The following is a 17,563-nucleotide window of genomic DNA, read 5'->3' on the forward strand; positions in this document are numbered from 1 at the left end:
CCTGTGTTCCTGGACCAGTTCCTTTGCTTCCTGTTTTCCGCAAGTTGACTGAGGGCTTGAAGCAGACAGTCTTTAAGCAGTGGCAGAGACCAGGGCCCTCAGGGAACAGGTGATAGAGGGGAGCTAGAATCCAAGAGATGGTTCTTGGGGGCTTCTCCTCACAGCCTTAACCTGGCCCTCTCCCACATGGCCCTTCCCCGGCTGGTCACCTCCTAGGTTCCCAGCCCCCAAACCAAACCCCATCCACTTTTTTTTTTTTTTTTTTTTTTTTTGGGCACACCACGCAGCTTGTGGGATTTTAGTTCCCTGACCAGGGATCGAACCCAGGCCCTCGGCAATGGGAGTGTGGAGTCCTAACCACTGGACCGCCGCCAGGAAATTCCCCCCATCCACCTTTTATATGGCAGCCAAGGGGATCTCTGAAACCTCAGTCTTACTAGCTCACCCTTCCCTGCTTACAGCCATCTGGGGCTCCTCCTTGTGCAGGAACAGTCCAGTGACTTGACTGTTGGTTTTGCCCTTGAGGGCCTATTTTGTGATCCTGAGATCCTCAGATTAAATCCTGGCCTGAGTCTTCTTAGGGTGGAGTACAGAGACAGCTGCAGCCCAGTAGTAGAGCTGTTGAGCCCACCAATTTGCATGTTGTCCTGAATGCCACCCTTCTCATCCCAGCCCTTCCCTGGTCTAGTAGGGCCAGCTTCCTGCCCCTTTCTCTCCCCATCCCTGAGGCGGATGGATTAGAAGCAGGGCTTTGAATGTCATGCTTAAGCTGCACCTGGATGCAAGTCCTGCCCACCTGGGAAGGTGCTCCCCAGTCCTGGTGTTCCCAGTGGGATCCCCCAGGGCATGGGATAGGGCAGGTGCCCCCTCCCTCCCTCCACGAGGCTGTCCAGGTCCTGTGATAATGTTATTTGACCCTGGGCCTAGGAAGGCACCAAGCACAGCTCTGTTCAGCTCTGCTGTGAGTCTTGGTGTTTTCAGAGGGAGCATTTACCCTAAGGTGGGGCAACCACCATCTAGCCCCACCTCCTCCTCATCGCTCCTAGTCAAGACAGGGTCCACAGGGGTCTTGGGTGGGGAGGTGAGAGGTCACCCTGAGTTTGATATGAAAAGGGAGTAGATGGGGCGCTCCCCCAGCCCACGTCGGTGGATATGCAGTGGCATTGCTTTCCCCGGACCGCCATCCTATGCCCCATGTAGCCTTTTGCACATATTGGGACAGTGAAGGTTGCAGAAATGACTGTTAAACAACTATTTGCTGAGCAGGCACTCTGATCCAGGCCCCTTACTGGTGGCCACCTGTCTGTGAAACAGTCCCAGCTGTCATGGGGCTCAGGGACAATCAGGGAGCACAGGCCAGAGGGATCAGGGCTGTGATGGGTGGAGCTTGGTGGGACTGGTGGGCCTGATTCGCTAGACTACAGTGATCAGGGCTGTGATGGGAAAAGAGGGCTATGTCTGTCCTGGAGGAGAGGATGTGTGAGCTGAGACCAAGAGGATGTTAGTGGAGCAGAGAAGAAAGCAGGTATCAAGGCCCGTGTAAAGGCCTTGAAGTCAGAGAGGGCCTGGCCTTTCCAGTGAAGCAAGAGCTGGTTGAATGAGTTCGGGGGGCAGGGGCTTGTGAGACTGCAGAAGTCAGCAGGGGCCAGATGACAGAAGGCTCTGAGCCTGGGCAGTGGGGAGCCACGGAGAGTTCTAGGCAGGCGAAGGACAGTCAGTTTGGGCTTTAGGAAGAGCTCATGGCTGCTGGGTGGATGGGGAGACTCAAGGCAGAAGGCCGGCCTGGACCAGGGCAGGGCCGGCAGGGGTAGGAGGAGAGTGGCTAGAAGCAGAGTAGACAGGTGGTGACCAGCTTATTTGGCCAGGTGGGGTGGGGGTGGGGGGAGTAGGGAGATGACCAGTGAGAAAGGAAAGAGTGAAGGAGCCCAGGGTAACCCAAGTTTGGGGTTTGTAAGCTCCCCGAGGGCTCATTACATTTCCCAGGGAGAAGGAGCTGCGATGATGGGACAGTGGGTGGGATCAGGTCTGGAGGATGATGCAGAGGCCAGTGTGGGTCCCCTCGAACACGCTGGGGGCAAGCTGGAGACAGATGTGGGCACCACTGCAGACAGAACTGAGGCCAGTGGGGAAGGGGGCACTGTGCCGATGAGGAAGGAGAAGCCTGCGGTCCAGCCAGAGAGACTCGTCAAAGAAAGGGGAAGAGAGGCAAGAAAGGGGACTGGGAAAAGCAGTGGCAAAGGTGGGGGGGGGGTGCTGTGGACAGGGGAGTCTCCAACAGGGGAGTTGGAGGGCTAACTTCAGGTGAGGGGTGTGAGGAGGGGACCTGTGACGTGGCCTCCAGGAGTTGGTTGGGACTAACCAGTGATAGGGTGCCCATTGCAGCTGCAAAGGCATAAGTGGAATCAGAGAGGAAACTCCTGTGAAGGGGGGAGGGGATGCTTGAGGTGGAAAGGATTCTGACCAGAGAGGGAGAGTGGGTGCTGAGAAAGGAGAGCCCAGAGGTGGTGTTCAGCTAGTGGAGCGGTTAAAGGCACCTCTCTGGAGAGGGCCCGTGGCCACATCCAGCTCGCCTAGAAATGCTGTAACCTAGGCAAAGAGATGGGAATTCACTCCCCGAAGCAGCGTTTACTGAGTACCTACTATGTGCCAGGCTGTGTTCTAGAAACTGGAGATACAGCCGGGAACAAATAGCCCCTAAGTTGTAGGGCTGTGGGAGATCAAAGGGGCTCATGAAAAAACACTTAATAAGACGATGCCCAGCACTGAATAAAAACACAGTGGACGTGAGCTGGTTTATTGCTATCATGCAGACATGAGTGTGTTTTTAAAGAAGACCCCCCAAGCAGCCCTCTTGCTGGCCTGGAGTCCTAAGGACAGAGCCACGTCACGGGAGCTGCTCGTTCCCACTCCCCTTCAAAGTCCCCCCACCATTCAGGAGGGGGCGTCCCTGAGGCCAGCTCAGAGGACTGGGCCTAGGGACTGCTCCTCCGGGAGGGTGGATGGGGAAGGGGAGTGGGGAGGGTCTCCCCAAGGTTGAGTTGCCGTGGGCCACAAGAGCAGACACAGGTGGGGCTGGGACTCTTGACTGCTCAGATGTTTTGGTGGCTGTCCGGAGGGTCCCACGTGTCCCCCACCCCCACCCCTACTGAGGTGGATTCGAGGATGACTTGAAGACAGCGGTCATTCTAATAGTAGAGTTCCTGGTCCCACCAGCCTGGGAGAGAGAGAGAAAGGAGACTCAGTGCTGGGGGGATTTGGGGCGGGGCTGGGGTTGGGGGGAGCCAGGGGCTCAGAGGTTATAGCTCAGTGGTGGTTTGATATGGAGGGTCAAGGGCTTGGAGGTCAAGTACTGGAAATCAAAGGTCAGGGCCGCTGCTCTGAGAAAGTTTCAGCCCTCCATCCCCAGGTCCCCAGTCTCCACACTCACTCCCTGGGCAGCAGCGAACTCCAAGTTTCCGGATCTCATCATAGACGAAGATGAGGAGGCCAAAGGGCATGGGGACCAGCCACCACTGGAACCTGAGGCACAGGCGAGATGGCAAGGTCAAGGCTATCCCCAGGTCTGTGTCCTGCAGGCCCACCCCGATGCAGCTCACAACCCCCTCACCGAATGGGCATGAAGTTGAAGATGTTGGGCATTCCGGGGCAGTAGCACAGGAAGCAGCCGATGCAGACCTGGAACACGATGGCGATCACCAGGATCCTGTTCCTGCAGGTGGGGCAGGATGGGAGAGGCTCAGACTGGCAGACACAGGACAAAGATAGGCCATGAGGAGTTGGGGACCGGATGGGAATCAGGGTACTGGGTCAGAGGAGGTCAGATAGCGGCAGCAGGGAGATGTTCTAAACATCGAACACTGGCATGGCCCACACCTCTCCAGCAGTGGACACCAACTCTGTCAGCATCACCCCGTTAGCTGATGAAACATAGACGGGCCAGTTGAGAGGCATGAGGTGGGAGCTATTGGCCAGCTATTGATAAGGAACGTTAGCACCTGCACCGGCACATCAGCACATCCAGTGCTGGGGTTTGCTGGCTGCAGTAAGCCCTGGTCAGGACCTGCTGGGAGTTGCAACCAGGGCTCGGAGGGCAGGGTGGGGGCGGGGCTGGGGCCAGCTGGGGACACCTGAAGAAGCCCTGCTGGAAGGCAGAGAGGCGGCGTGTCTTTCGGATGAGGACGTCGGCAATCTGGCACATCTCGATGCTGATGAAGAACACGGTGTAACAGGTGTACTGCTGGTACAGGCGCTGCCCGAACGTCTGTGGGCCAGGAGAGAACACGAGCAGCCTGAACCCAGGCGGAGAGCCTCTGCAGGCAGCCGGGCCTGCGGGGCCTAGGGCCACGAACCCCTAAATACTCCTTTCCTTGCGTCAGAGGCTGGGGTGGGGGCAGAGGAGAGATGCAGGATCTGCCACGTTTTCAGGGCCCCAGAGTGCGGGGCCTAGAAACCTGGCCTAGTGCAGCTTGGCCGTCACTGCCTGGGCAAGCGGTAGGCCAGGCCAGTTGCTTTCATAATGAAAAGAGTGATGTAGAATGTCCCGGGCACCCGAAAGGAGGCACCTGGGAAAAGAGAATTCGAATCCTGAGGCAGGATTTTCAAAGTCCAGTGACTCCAGGACCCGGGCAGATGGCAAAAATGACCAAAGTGGGCCAGATGGGCCTCTGAGGAACACGACACATGCCCTTTCAAAGGGGGTAGCCGCTATTCAGTCCACTTCTTCAGTATCACTATTTTTATACATACCAGTTAATTGTGTAAGGAACACTTACTATGCTCCAGGTCCCAAGTGTTTCGCATGTATTATCTCATTTAATCCTCCTAATAATCCTAAGAGGTGGATTGGTGGTATTCAAACTTCAACATACATCAGAATCCCCAGAAGAACTGGTTAAAACACAAGCCCCACCCCCAGAGTCTCTGATCCCAGAGGTCTGAGGGGGAAACTGAGAATCTACATTTCAAACAAGTTCCCAGGTAATGCTGCTGGTCTGGGGACCACACTGTGAAAATCACCGCGGTGAAAATCACTGAGATAATATCAGTATATTATTATGCTCTCCACTTTAGAGGTGGGCAAACTGAGGCACAGAGAGGCAAAATACCTTGCCCAGGGTCACACAGCTGTGAGGAGCAGTGGCAGACAATGAATCCAAGCAGTTTGGCTCTAAGATCTATATTCTCTTTTTTTTTTTTTTTTTTTTTTTTTTTGCGGTACACGGGCCTCTCACTGCTGTGGCCTCTCCCACTGCGGAGCACAGGCTCCGAACGCGCAGGCTCAGCAGCCATGGCTCACGGGCCCAGCCGCTCCGCGGCATGTGGGATCTTCCCGGACTGGGGCACGAACCTGTGTCCCCCGCATCAGCAGGCGGACTCTCAACCACTGCGCCACCAGGGATGCCCTAAGATCTATATTCTTAACCACGACAGTAAATGTTTAAGGGGAATATCCTGATCTGTCGCTCTGTAGAGCAAACTAAACACACCCGCTAGCCAGATCTAGCCTCTCTGCTCCAGACTTTCACTGAAGTCAGCCACACATGCAAATACTCTGTGTAAGTGATGCTGCGGGGAAAATAACAGAATGGGGGTGGGGGGTGGGGGGGGTGGTACTGGCTCCACACCTGAGACGATGTGTTGCTGTCAGGGCAGAGAGGACCCATGTGCAGCTAGGGTCATCAGAAGCAGGAGTTCGGAGCTCAGGACAGTGGTGGGAAAGGCCCCTCACCCCAGAACTGGCAGAGAGCCTGGGTGTCTGGGAGGCTCTGGCTGAGCTCAGTCTCACGTGGAGGAATGAGTGTGGGTCACACTCAAGGTAGGTGGCATCCCATGAGTCACGGGACTCATGGGATGGGGCAGGGGCTCACCCACTCCTGGCCATAGCTGTCCTGCAGATCTTGTAGGTGGTGGTTCTCCCAGTATGGCCGGAGCCCCACACACAGCAAAGGGAACCAGCCCTCCTGGGCCATGGCCGTGAAGTAGTCAGTGAAGCCAGCAAATGACTGGATGGCACCTGGGAGAGAGGCAAGGAGGCACAGGGAGACACAGATGGAGACACAGAGAGACAGGGTCAGGGACACACACACAGAGACAGGAACACAGAAACAGTGGCATGGAGACAGACAAGAACACAGTGACAGACATGGAGAGACAGACAGAGACAGGACTCCAAGAGAGATTGACAGGGACACAAGGGACAGGACACAGAGAGAGGCAGGAACAGAGACACACCCAGAGAACCCAAAAAAGACAGGAGGCAGTGACCCAGAGACAGGGTCATGGAGAATGAGGCCTGGGACAGAGAAGGGACACTGGGGACCATAGAGACCATTGTGTGCAGACACAGACTCAGAGAATGACAGAGATCCAGGGTCAAATGCAGACACCAAGATCCAGAACAAGGCAGAGCCCCCGTTAGAGACGCCACGGCAGGCGAGCAGCCCTGCAGAGGAGCCACGCCCCACCCCGGGGCACGCACCGATCTGGAAGTAGGAGTAGGCAGCCAGGGGCTCGTTGACCAATCGGTCACGCTTCGGGTTCCGTGGACGCAGGTGCATGATGTCACTCTCGGCCTTCTCGTACGCCAGGGACACAGAGGGGAACTGGCCAGGAGTGGAAGGAACTGGGGTTGATGGCTCGCCTGGGCCCCTGTCCCTGACTCTCTGGAGCCCCCCTCCCCGCTGCAGTGGGCAGGGACAGAAGTGAGGTTAGGAGGCAGGACCCACGGTGACCACACAGCCACACCTGCCTGGACAGCCTGGGTCCAGCTGGCCCTTGTCAGGAATGTCAGCATATCCAGTCCACATGTGTGTGCCCATCTGTCTTGGTGTCCGCCTCCATCAGAGCATCTGCATTATCTCTGCTACTGGGTGTTCTCTGTCTCTGCCTTTCTTGGCCCCCCTCCTCTCTGTCCTCCTCTCTGTCTGTTTCTTCTCTGGGGTCCTCTGGTCTTGGCCTGTTTCCCTGTTGCGCGCTCTTTCTCTCTTTCTGTCCCTTACTTTCTTCATTTCTTTGTCCCCATCTCCAGTCTCTTTCTCTGTGACTGTGCCTCTGCTTTTTTGTCTCTGTGTTCCTGTCTCTATATCTCTCTTTGTCACTCTCTATCTCTGAATCTCTTCTGTCTCTCTGTGTACATGTGTCCTCCTCCCTGTCCCCCATCCCATCTGTTTGTGGACACAGAGTGGCAGCAGAGTGTACTGACTGAGGGCAGAGGTTCTGGGGTACCTGAATACCTGGGCTTGAATCCCTGCTGTGCCACTTATTAGCTGTGTGACCTGGGGCAAGCCGCTCAAGCTGTCTAAGCCTCAGTTAGCTCATCAGTAAAATGGGTATGATAAAGAAATAAAGCTCATCTCATAGAGTAGTTATGAGGACAAAATTAAGTAATTAATGTGTGCCTGGCCCAGAGCAGACATTATGTAAGTGCTGTTGAATAAAGATGTGACGTGGCCGTGCACCTGGCTGCATTTGTGGCTGGACCTGAGGATCTTTTCTGTCTCTCTGCCTTGGAGTCTATCTGATGCTGTTTATCTGTCCATGTCTGTTGAGGGATGTCTGTCTGTGATCCAAGTTTGGCCAGATATCCGTGTCTGTAAAATCTCTGTTTGTCTGAGTGTCCATATCTGAGTCCACGTGTGTCCATGAATCTGTCCTTGCCTATCTGAGTGTCCACCTATGTGTCCCCGTCTGTAATTCTGTCCGTGGCTACCTTCCTGCCTGCCTGTGTGTCCACATCTGGCTGTCTGGTATACACACATCTGTATCACTCTGAGTTCAAGACTTTCCCTGGTGGTCTCTTGTCCCTCACACCTGTCTGTGGGCATATGTCTCTGGGCACCATGTGGGTGGGGGGCACTGGGGCATCATGTAGACTCACGATGTCGGTACAGAGTTCTATGAAGAGGATGGTGATGCACCCGAGGGGCAGGGGCACGCTGACGGTGATGTAAATAAGGTACGGCGTCAGTTCAGGGATGTTCTTGGTCAGTGTGTAGGCGATGGACTTCTTCAGGTTGTCAAAGATCAGTCGGCCTGTGGGAGTACAGCAGGCACCTCAGTCTCCTCAGAGCCCACTTCCTCCTGTGCCCACACCGCCTGCCCCCATCTCTGACCCAGCCCGGACCCTGCTCCACGCCTGTCACAATGGAGGCAAAGTTGTCATCCAGCAGGATCATGTCGGCCGCATTTTTAGCGGCATCCGAGCCGGCAATGCCCATGGCCACGCCAATGTCTGCCTTCTTCAGGGCTGGGGAGTCATTCACACCATCCCCCGTCACAGCCACGATTGCACCCTGCAGGCAGTGGGTACAGGTGGGAGGTTGGTCAGTGAGAGGGCAGCCCAGGGCCAGCCAAGCCCACCTGCTTGCCTTCATCAGCAGGGTCGCACCAGTCGCTGGCAGCTCTCCACAATCACCAGCTTCTGCTGGGGGCTGGTACGAGCAAACACCATCTCAGGGTGGGTACGCAGTGCCTCGACCAGCTCTGATGGGTCCATGTCCTTCAGCTGCATGCCATTGATCACACAGGCGCGGGCATCCCTAGGGAGGGAGGTGGGAGGGCATCGCTGGGGCCTCAGTCTGTGTGGGGTGTGGGAAGAACCACAAGGAAGGCTGAAGGGGGCTTACTTCCGGTTAACCTGCTCCACGGGCACACGGAGGCGGGAAGCGATGTCCTCCACTGTCTCACTGCCTTCTGAGATGATGCCCACACTGGCTGCAATGGCCTTGGCTGTGATGGGGTGGTCACCTGTCACCATGATCACCTGTAAGGGGAACCAGCAGACCCTTGACCCCTTCAGATTAACCCACTCTCCCTGTCCTCCCCAGTGGACATCCCCCAGCCCCAGCCATAGTGATTGGTTCAGAGATGAACATGTGACCCAATCTGGTACAACTGTCAGAGAGGCATTCTTTTTTCGATGGGGTGGCTAAACAGGTGGGACGTTAGTTGGAGCTGCTGGAGGGTGGTCACCTTTGTCCACCACAATGGAGAACTGCTTGAGAATAAAGCCAGCAGAGAGAAAAGCAGAGCTGAGACGTGGAGAAAGGCAAGTTCCTAAAGACATTGAATTCCTGGATCCAGCTATACCTGAAGCTTCATTCCCCAGAACTTTTCAGTTCTTGAACCAATATATTCCTTTGTGGTTCAAGCCACTTTCGGGTGGGTTTCTGTCACAGGGCCCCTCATCCCCAAACACTGCCATCCTCTGTTCTCACCCCTGCCTGGTCCTCTCCCCAGGGGCATACCCGGATGCCTGCTGTGCGGCACTTGAGCACAGCATCAGGAACGGTGGCCCGGGGTGGGTCTATCATGGATACGAGTCCCGCAAAGCACAGGCCACTGGTTGGAAAGTTCATGTCCTCCACGTTGAAGGCATAGCCATGCGGGTAGTCCTTCTCACTCAGGTAGAGCTGGCAGAAGCCTGACCAGAAAACAGGGAAGTCAGAGAGGAGTCCTGGGTGAACCCTTTCATAGCAAGGCCAGGTGATGAGTAAAATCACCAGGTGCCTTGCACCGAGCACCTATGGATGCCTGACCCTGTGCTGAATCCTTCATTCACATTACAGCTAACCCTCTGTATCCACAGGTTCCACATCTGCAGACTTAACCAACTGTGGATCAAAATTATTCTGGAAAAAATTCCAGAATATTCCGAAAAGTAAAACTTGAATTTGCCACACACTGACAGCTACTTACATAGCATTTACATTGTATTAGCCATTATAAGTAATCCAGAGACGATTTTAAGTATATGGAAGGAAGTGCATAGGTTATATGCAAATACTCCACCATTTTACATAAGGGATTTGCACATCTGCAGATTTTGGTATCTGTCGGGTAAGGGTGTGGGGGAGTGTGGTGGGTGTCCTGGAACCAATCCCCATAGATACTGAGGGACAACTGTATCTGAATCCATCCCCACAACCGCTCTGTGAGGCTACTAGCATCCTCATCTTGCAAATGATGAAACAGGTTTAGAGAAGGGACGTTTCTTGCCAGAGGTCACACACCAAGTAAAGTGGAAGATCCAGAAATTGGACCACAGGTTTGTGCCTTCCGGAGTTGAGGCAGGGGTTAGGGAAGTTTAAGGAACCGAGACAAAAATTGGCGGGCGGGGAGGGGGGGGAGGTCAAAGGGTCAAGAGGAGTACGCTGAAAGGCAGAGGTGAAAGAAAGCAAGGGCAGGTCATCAGCTGGGGCAAGAGCTGGGGAAAATCAAGGGATCACAGGTTGGGTCAGGATAGGTAAGACCCAGGTGAGAACAGGTTGGGAGAGGTTGGGTCAAGGTAGGCATTGAGGACAGGGTTCAGGACTGAGATAGGGAAAGTCAAAGTTGAGCGTGTAGACTGGGGCAGGTCAACTGTCAAGCAATGATGGGAAAGGTCAGGGTCAGGGCTGGGCCGGGAAGGTCGGGCAGGCTCCGTGCTAGCGCCTCCTCGCACGCGGGTTTAACCTCTACCCTGGCTTGGGGGTCTTACCCAGGACGCGTTCGCCCAGGCCTCCCAAGCTGAGGTAGGCAGTCTGGAAGGCCTCCCGCCATTGCTCATCCAGCGGCAGCTCCTGGCCCTTGATGAGGATGGAGCTACAGCGCTCCAGCACGCGCTCTGGGGCCCCCTTCATTACAAGCACGTGCCTCGGGTCGCGCGGGTCCTCCAGGGTGTGGATGGACAACTGTGGGAGGAGGAGGAGGCGGTGTTGTGGGCGAGGTCAAGAGGGAGGGGCGGGGCTTGGGGAACGGCGGGGCTGACGGCGCCCAAGCGCTGCCGGAATAGCTCTGGGAAGGTCAGGCTGGGACCGAGGGTGAGGGGCTTGCTTGGTGGGCAGGTCCTTGGTAGAGGCTGAGGGTTGGGGCGGACCTAGGGGCCTAGTTAGGGGACTGGGCGTGGGGAACGGGCAGAATTTGGGTCGGAGTTGGACTGGAGCGGGATTTGGATTAGGAGCTTCTCCCCACCAAGGGCCTGACAGGTGAGAGCGGGTGGAACGCCCGGGACCTCGGTGAGGTTTGGCTGTGGGCGGGACGGGAGATGTGGGTGGGCGGGACGGGAGATGTGGGTGGGGTTTGGCTGTGGAGAGGGAGGGGACTGAGAGTGAAGCCCAGCCGCAGGCCAGTCCTGAATGTGGGTGGGGCCTGAAGTGGGCAGGGCTTGTTGTGGGCGGGACTGGACCGTGGGCGGGGCCGGCCGCGGCTGGTACACACCTGGAACTTGTTGGTGGAGTTGAAGGGGATCTCGCAGACTTTGGGGAAGCGCTCGCGGTAGCCCATGGCATTGCCCAGCGTCAGCTCCGAGAACTTGAGCAGCGCAGTCTCCGACGCGTCCCCGATCACGATGCGCTGGGAACGCAGGCCGGTGTCAGGAGCGCTCCCGGCTGCAGCAGGAGGCTTCCGGGATCCCCTCCCCCGAGCGCCCCGGCTCTCACCTTGGGCACGGGCACTGCGTCCTGGCCCGATTTGAAGGCAGCACGATTACACAGGGTGAGAACGCGGCACAACGCCCGCCACGTCTCCGAGGACTGGTCAAACGTCTGCCCTGGAGGTCAGGCATCCAGGCTGGGGCCGCGAAGGAGCTCTCCCATACCAGAACCGAGCCCCGCCCCCCGGAATCAGGACTGGATCCCCGCCCCAGACCTGGGTGGGACCCAAACAACTCCTCATACCCCAGGACGGAGTTTTCTCTCCAGACTCAGTATCGTCTCCCATGAGACCCAATAAGTACCAAGCCCCTTCACAGACTTGCAGCTTAGTCCCCTCCCTAGACTCAGGACGCAGCCCTTCGCCTGATCAGATGGAGCCCCCTCTCCATTAATGCAAAGCCCTCCCCAGGCTCCCTTCAGTAACCGCAGAGCTCCCCACTAGGTCTCCACCATCTACCAGATCCTGCCCAGCTGCTGTCTCCTCCCACCCCCACACCTGACTGGTCTTCTGTAGTGTCAGCAGTGTGGATGTGGTTGTCGAACCACAGATGGGACACAGTCATGCGGTTCTGAGTGAGGGTCCCCGTCTTGTCAGAGCAGATCACTGACGTGGAGCCCAGTGTCTCCACTGCTTCCAAGTTCTTGACTACACAGTTCTTGCTGGCCAGCCGCTTGGCTGTCAGGGACAGGCAGACCTGGAGGAAGGGTGAGAAATGCAGGCTTGGGGACCAGGCCTTGCTCCCAGTGCCACGTCCCTCCTCTCCTGGCACCGGGGATCCTTTACCCTAGCCACAGTACTGCCTATGCAGCATCCCCCTGCAAAGAGTAGGCTTTTTCTTGCCTCCAAGCTTTCGTCCAGCCTGTGCTTTCCACTTGGGATGCCTCCCCAATCTGTCCACCAGATATACGTAGCCATGCCCTGCTCTAAGCTGCCCTAGCTGAGATTCCATAATTTCTCTTACAGCACAATCAAAATGAGAAAACTAACATTTCCTGAGCCTCCCCTTGGGCTGGCCCTGGACTGAGTGCTGACTCTTGAAGGCTACCCACAGCCTTCAACACTGGACCTCAGCCGCCTCCTGTCAAAGCCCCTGCCCGTTCATCTCTGAGTCCTCAGCGTGTGGCACAGGACATGGCCCAGAGTAGCCCCGGTGGGTGTTTCCTGAATGGATGGGATAAGTGGAGAGATGGGGATGGGGGGGGATGGGGGGGATGGATTGGGGTGAGGATGGATGGGGGAGGATGGATGACGGGAAGGTGGGTGGGTGGATGGGAGCAAAATGGATAGATGGACAGATAGGGAGAGGATGGAGGGAAGCCCGGATGAATGAACAGACAGATGGACAGGCCTCTCAGCTCACTGCACCGCTCTTCTGCTTCCCCAACTCACTGTGACAGTGGCCAGCAGCCCTTCAGGCACATAGGCTACCACAATGGCCATGAAGAACACCATGGCCCGCAGGAAGGTGTAGCCAATGCACATGGCCACTATGAAAAATGTGGCACCGAAGAGGATGGCCAGGCCTGCGATGATGTCCACAAAATGTTCAATTTCGATAGCGATGGGTGTCTTCTCATTTTCTACTCCCGAGGCCAGTGATGCGATGCGCCCGATGATGGTGCGGTCGCCGGTGCTCACCACCAGGCCCTGTGCGGTGCCTGCAGTGGGGCCAAGAGGGTGACTCAGCGCCGGGTGGGCAGCACTGGGGGCACGCACAGTGGCGTGAACCAAAGGAGGGGCAGTCGTGGAAGGCAGCGGGGGCAGCGTGACCTGGGAAGGGGTGGCAATAGTGGGAGCTAGAGAGGCGGTGTGACCCGAAGAGTTGGCAGTCACGCGATGTAGAGAGGCAGTGTGTCTCGGAAGGAAGCAGAAGGGGGCAATGGAGGCAGCGTGGTCAGCTGGGCGGGTGGGTGGGGACCTCACGGACCCTCAAGGCACATGGTGGAGAAGAAGGCGATGTTGCGGGTCTCCAGGGGGCTCTCGTGCGTGCACTCGGGCGAGCGGGTCTGCGGCTCAGACTCTCCGGTCAGCGAGGAGTTGTCCACCTTGCAGCCCTGGGCCTGCAGGATGCGGATGTCGGCTGGCACTCGATCCCCACCTTTCATCTCCACCAGGTCGCCCACCACCAGCTGATCTGCGTTGATCTGGAACTTGTCCCCGTCTCGGATCACCGTTGCTTGCTGTGGGGCAAGAGCACCAGAGGTGAGCAGGGTAGGGAATGGGGGTAGAAGTTGCTGCATGCAGTGGGGAGGTGGGGAGGTGAAAAGTGGGGAGAGGTGAGGACCTGTGGGGAGAGATGGAGGCCAGGGATGAAGGCCGGGCTGGGCCTGATGGGAGGGGCCACAGAGAGATGCCAGGAGACTGCCAGTGCCCCTGTGGAGACTTGGAACCTCAAGTGGCCAGGGGCTGGAGACCCACCTGGGGCACGAGGTTCTTGAAGCTGGCGATGATGTTGGTGCTCTTAAACTCCTGATAGTAACCGAAGCAGCCAGTGACCACAACCACAGCAATGAGGGCCAGGGCCAGGTATAGCTGGCGGAGGTGGAGAGGGGCTGGGTTATGACTCGGGGCTGGAAGCTCCCTGCCTGAGGCCACCTGCCTGCTCTCTGGTGCCCTGGTAGTTTTCCTCCAAGGTCACCTCCGTGGTTTTCCCCCACTCTACTAGGAAGCCTCAGGCACTATTTCCTGTGACCTGTGTCCCTGTCCCCATGTTCTTCATATCCCACATTCAACTGCCCTGTATTCTCTATGTCTTATGTCCCTGTGTCCATACATCCCATTTCCTCTGGCTCTGTGGCCCCATACCCTATGACTTGTGCCCCATGTCACCATGCACCTTGGTGGTATGTGTTCCATTTTCCTGTGCCCCCCAAGTCTTGTGTTCCCCACAGTCCTCTCTCCCATGTTCCCGTGTCCTAAATTCCCTGTGTTCCAAGGTTCATATTCTGTGTTTTCATCATCTGTGTGCCATCCTCTGTGTCCCCTATTCCAACAGTTCCTGTGCCCTCACATCCCCATTTCCACGTGTGCTGCAGATCTCATGCTTCGCTTTCTGTGTCCTCCATGACCAGTGTCCCATGTCTCAAATTCCAGGTGCCTATGTCCGATGTCTCCCCATGTCTATGTACTCTTGAGTCCCCATTCTGTGTCACATGTCCTAAGACTTTTCAAGCCTCTGTCCAATGTCACATGTCCCTACATCCCCATGTCCCTTGTCCTGACCCCGGTCATATATCCAATGTCCTCTTGTCCTCCATCTCACTATTCTCTATTTCTCTGTGCTCCCATGTCTAATATCTTATGTCTCTCCATGTACTGTGTCCTGAGTCTTGTATCTCTTGTGTCCCCATGCCCTTGTGCCCACGTGTGAGTCCCAGTGTCCCCTGCGCCCTCTGTCCTTGGCCTGTCCCATGCCCTCTGTTTCCCAAGTCCCATATCTTAAGTGTTGCATGTCTATGTCTTTGTATCCCTGCCTATGTCCTCTATCTCTGTGACACAGTCTCTCCTGCGTCCCCTGTGACCTATGTCCTTGGGTCTGTCTCATATCCCAATGTCCTTTGGCCCCCGTGACCCATGTCTTAGAGATGTTTTCCATCTCTCTATATCCCCATCATATGTCATTCGTGTTCTGAGTCCCATGCTCAATGTCCTCTGTCCCCCAGGTCCCTGTGTCCCATGTCTGGCCCCAGCACCCGCCACTCACATTGTCGTCCGTGGTGAGGTCGCCCTCGCTGGCCTGGATGGCAAAGGCAATGAGGCAGATGGCAGCGGCCACCCACATGAGGCACTGCAGACCGCCCGCCAGCTGCCGGGCGAACTTGACATACTCGGGGGTGCCCCGCGGCGGCCTCAGGGCATTGGGCCCGTCCCGCAGCAGCAGCTCGGCGGCCAGGCTGGCAGACAGGCCCTGGGGGCGGGAGGAGTGGGGTCTTGGTGGTCACTAAGGACTCTCCTCTCATCAATGAGAGCTCTCCTTCCCTGCCTCCCTCTCCCTGCCCCACCCCTTGCCTTGCGCCTCTTCCTTTCTTTCTCCGTCTTTGTTGCCGCCCCTCTCCCCATCCCTTCTTTGTGTCTCTCTTCTCTCCCACCTTTCTCTCAGTGTCTTTCTTCCTGCTGTTTCTGTCTCTCTTCTGTCTCTTTTTATCTGCTTCTCTTATCTTCTCTCTCTGTTTGGTCTGTTTGGCCCTTCCTAATGTGTTTCTCTCTCTCTCCCTCCCTCCCTCCTCTCTCTCTCTCTCTCTCTCTCTCTCCCCTTCTCTCTCTCTCTTTCTTCCCCTCTCTCTCTCCCCTTCTCTCTCTCTTCTTCCCCTCTCTCTCTCCCCTTCCCTCTCTCCCTCTCTCTCTCTCTCTCTCTCTCCCCTTCTCTCTCTCTCTTTCTTCCCCTCTCTCTCTCCCCTTCCCCCTCTCCCTCCCTCTCTCTCTCTCTCTCCCCCCCTCTTCCCCCACACTCTCCCTCTCCCCCTCCCTCTCTCTCCCCCTCCCTCTCCCCCTCTCTCTCCCTCCCCCCACCTCTCTCCCTCCCTCTCTCTCTCTCTCTCTCTCTCCCCCTCCCTCCCTCCCTCTCCCCCCATCCCCCGCGCCCCCAACCCCCGGCTCCTCTTCCCTATACCCCCCCCTCCCTCTGCCCCAGCTCACCTTGGTCGCACTGGTCCGGTATTTCTGTTCCAGCTCGGGTACTGACAGCTGGTGGTCGTTCTGCATGGAGGAGGCACAACACTCACTGTCTCGCGGGTCCCCACCCCTCCCCTTGCCCAGCCCCGCCCCGCCCCCCACCCCACCAGGCCCCCTGGGGCCTCTGCTCACAATCTCCATCTCCTTCTTCATGTTCTCCAGCTTCTCCTTCCTCTTGCCCCCTCCACTGCCCGCCTTCTTCTTGCTCATCTTGGCTGCCATGTCCCCACTGGGACCAGGACCCAGCTCTACCTGGTACAGCTCGTAATTCTCCTGGGGGTTGGGAGACGGGGAAGGCATCAGGTCCCTCTGGAACCCCTGCCTCCAACCTCCACCCCCCGACCCCTGACCCTACTCACTGCCTTCCCCATGGTGCCCGGTGCAGCCGCCCTCCTTTGCCGGAGACGGAACCTGGGACCTGGACCAGCCCTGATATACCCAGGGAGAGAGGAGGTGGAGCAGGGCGGACCTGATTACAGCTGATCACGGGGCTCCTTGGGGTGACCTCCAGGCCCGGGCAGCTTGGGCATTCCCTACTGGGCTGCTCTACCTGCCCGGACCCCATCGCAACCTGTCACTGAGATCAGGGAACCACTGGGAATAGCTGTACTAACAAGAGGAATAGCAAACATATGGTACTCATTATGTGCCTGGCACTGTGCTAAGGGCTTTCACATATTAATTTATTAACCTCACAACTACCCTTTGAGGTGAGTGCCATTCTCCCCTTACAGATGGGGAGACGGAGGCACGGAGGGGTGAAGTCACTTGCCCATGTCCCCAAGCTAGGACGTGGGAGGCAGGACGCAGAACCAGGCAGATTGGCTGCAGAGTGTCCTCTTCGAAGCCGCGCCAGACACCTGGAGGAGGGGTGGGGGGGGTGCTCACAGCAGGCGCTGTAATAGCTGTCAGTTCAGGGAGCACTTGCTCAGTGCTGGGTCTGCCCTGTGTGCTTTGCTTGAATGCTTCCTTAGCTCCTCACAACAGCCCTGCAAAGTTACGTTCTCTTATTAGCCCCCATTATACAGATGGGGAAACTGAGGCACAGAGCGGTCAAGGACTTTGCCTAAGGTTGCGATGACTAAGTATCAGGGACAGGATTCCAGCCCAGGTTTGACCCCGGAGCCTGGCTCTCATATGGTACCATCAGTGAAAACACTCACACTTCACAGCAGCACTGCCAAACATGTGCCAGGTGCTTCACATATGTGTTCTCATGGGTCCTTGCAAGAAACCCCTGTGAAGGCAGCACTATTATTCCCATTGTGCAGAGGGGGAAACTGAGGCTCAGAGGACCCCAGAGGCATGCCCCACTCCAGCTACAGCCATCACAGGCCTCAATCATTCCCCTGTCCCCACCCCAACCTGCCCAGGTGGGGAAACCACGGTGCAGAGTAGGGAAAGGACTTTTTGAACTTGGTGCTTAGTGCCAGGTTTGAGGTCTGGGAACCCCCTCGAAACCCCTCCAGTCAGGGATCTC

General features: G+C 56.8%; 1 protein-coding gene across 1 annotated transcript; it reads right to left on the reverse strand.

Annotated features, from left to right (window-relative positions):
• Nucleotides 1-2,822: 2,822 nt before the first annotated feature.
• ATP4A (ATPase H+/K+ transporting subunit alpha) lies at nt 2,823-16,383 on the reverse strand (the record flags this gene model as incomplete). The annotated part of the gene is made up of 21 exons (XM_079907716.1): nt 2,823-3,214; nt 3,428-3,519; nt 3,608-3,709; nt 4,128-4,261; nt 5,868-6,013; nt 6,479-6,602; nt 7,877-8,031; nt 8,123-8,291; nt 8,387-8,537; nt 8,625-8,761; nt 9,246-9,421; nt 10,478-10,670; nt 11,197-11,331; nt 11,418-11,527; nt 11,908-12,106; nt 12,802-13,070; nt 13,340-13,592; nt 13,831-13,944; nt 15,116-15,319; nt 16,048-16,107; nt 16,216-16,383. 21 exons carry the CDS (start codon nt 16,381-16,383, stop codon nt 3,186-3,188), a joined length of 3,120 nt encoding a protein of 1,039 aa, XP_079763842.1. The 3' UTR covers nt 2,823-3,185.
• Between the last annotated feature and the right edge of the window lie 1,180 nt (nt 16,384-17,563).

The sequence above is a fragment of the Stenella coeruleoalba genome (assembly GCF_951394435.1).
Source record: "Stenella coeruleoalba genome assembly, chromosome: 20".
Taxonomy (NCBI): domain Eukaryota; kingdom Metazoa; phylum Chordata; class Mammalia; order Artiodactyla; family Delphinidae; genus Stenella; species Stenella coeruleoalba.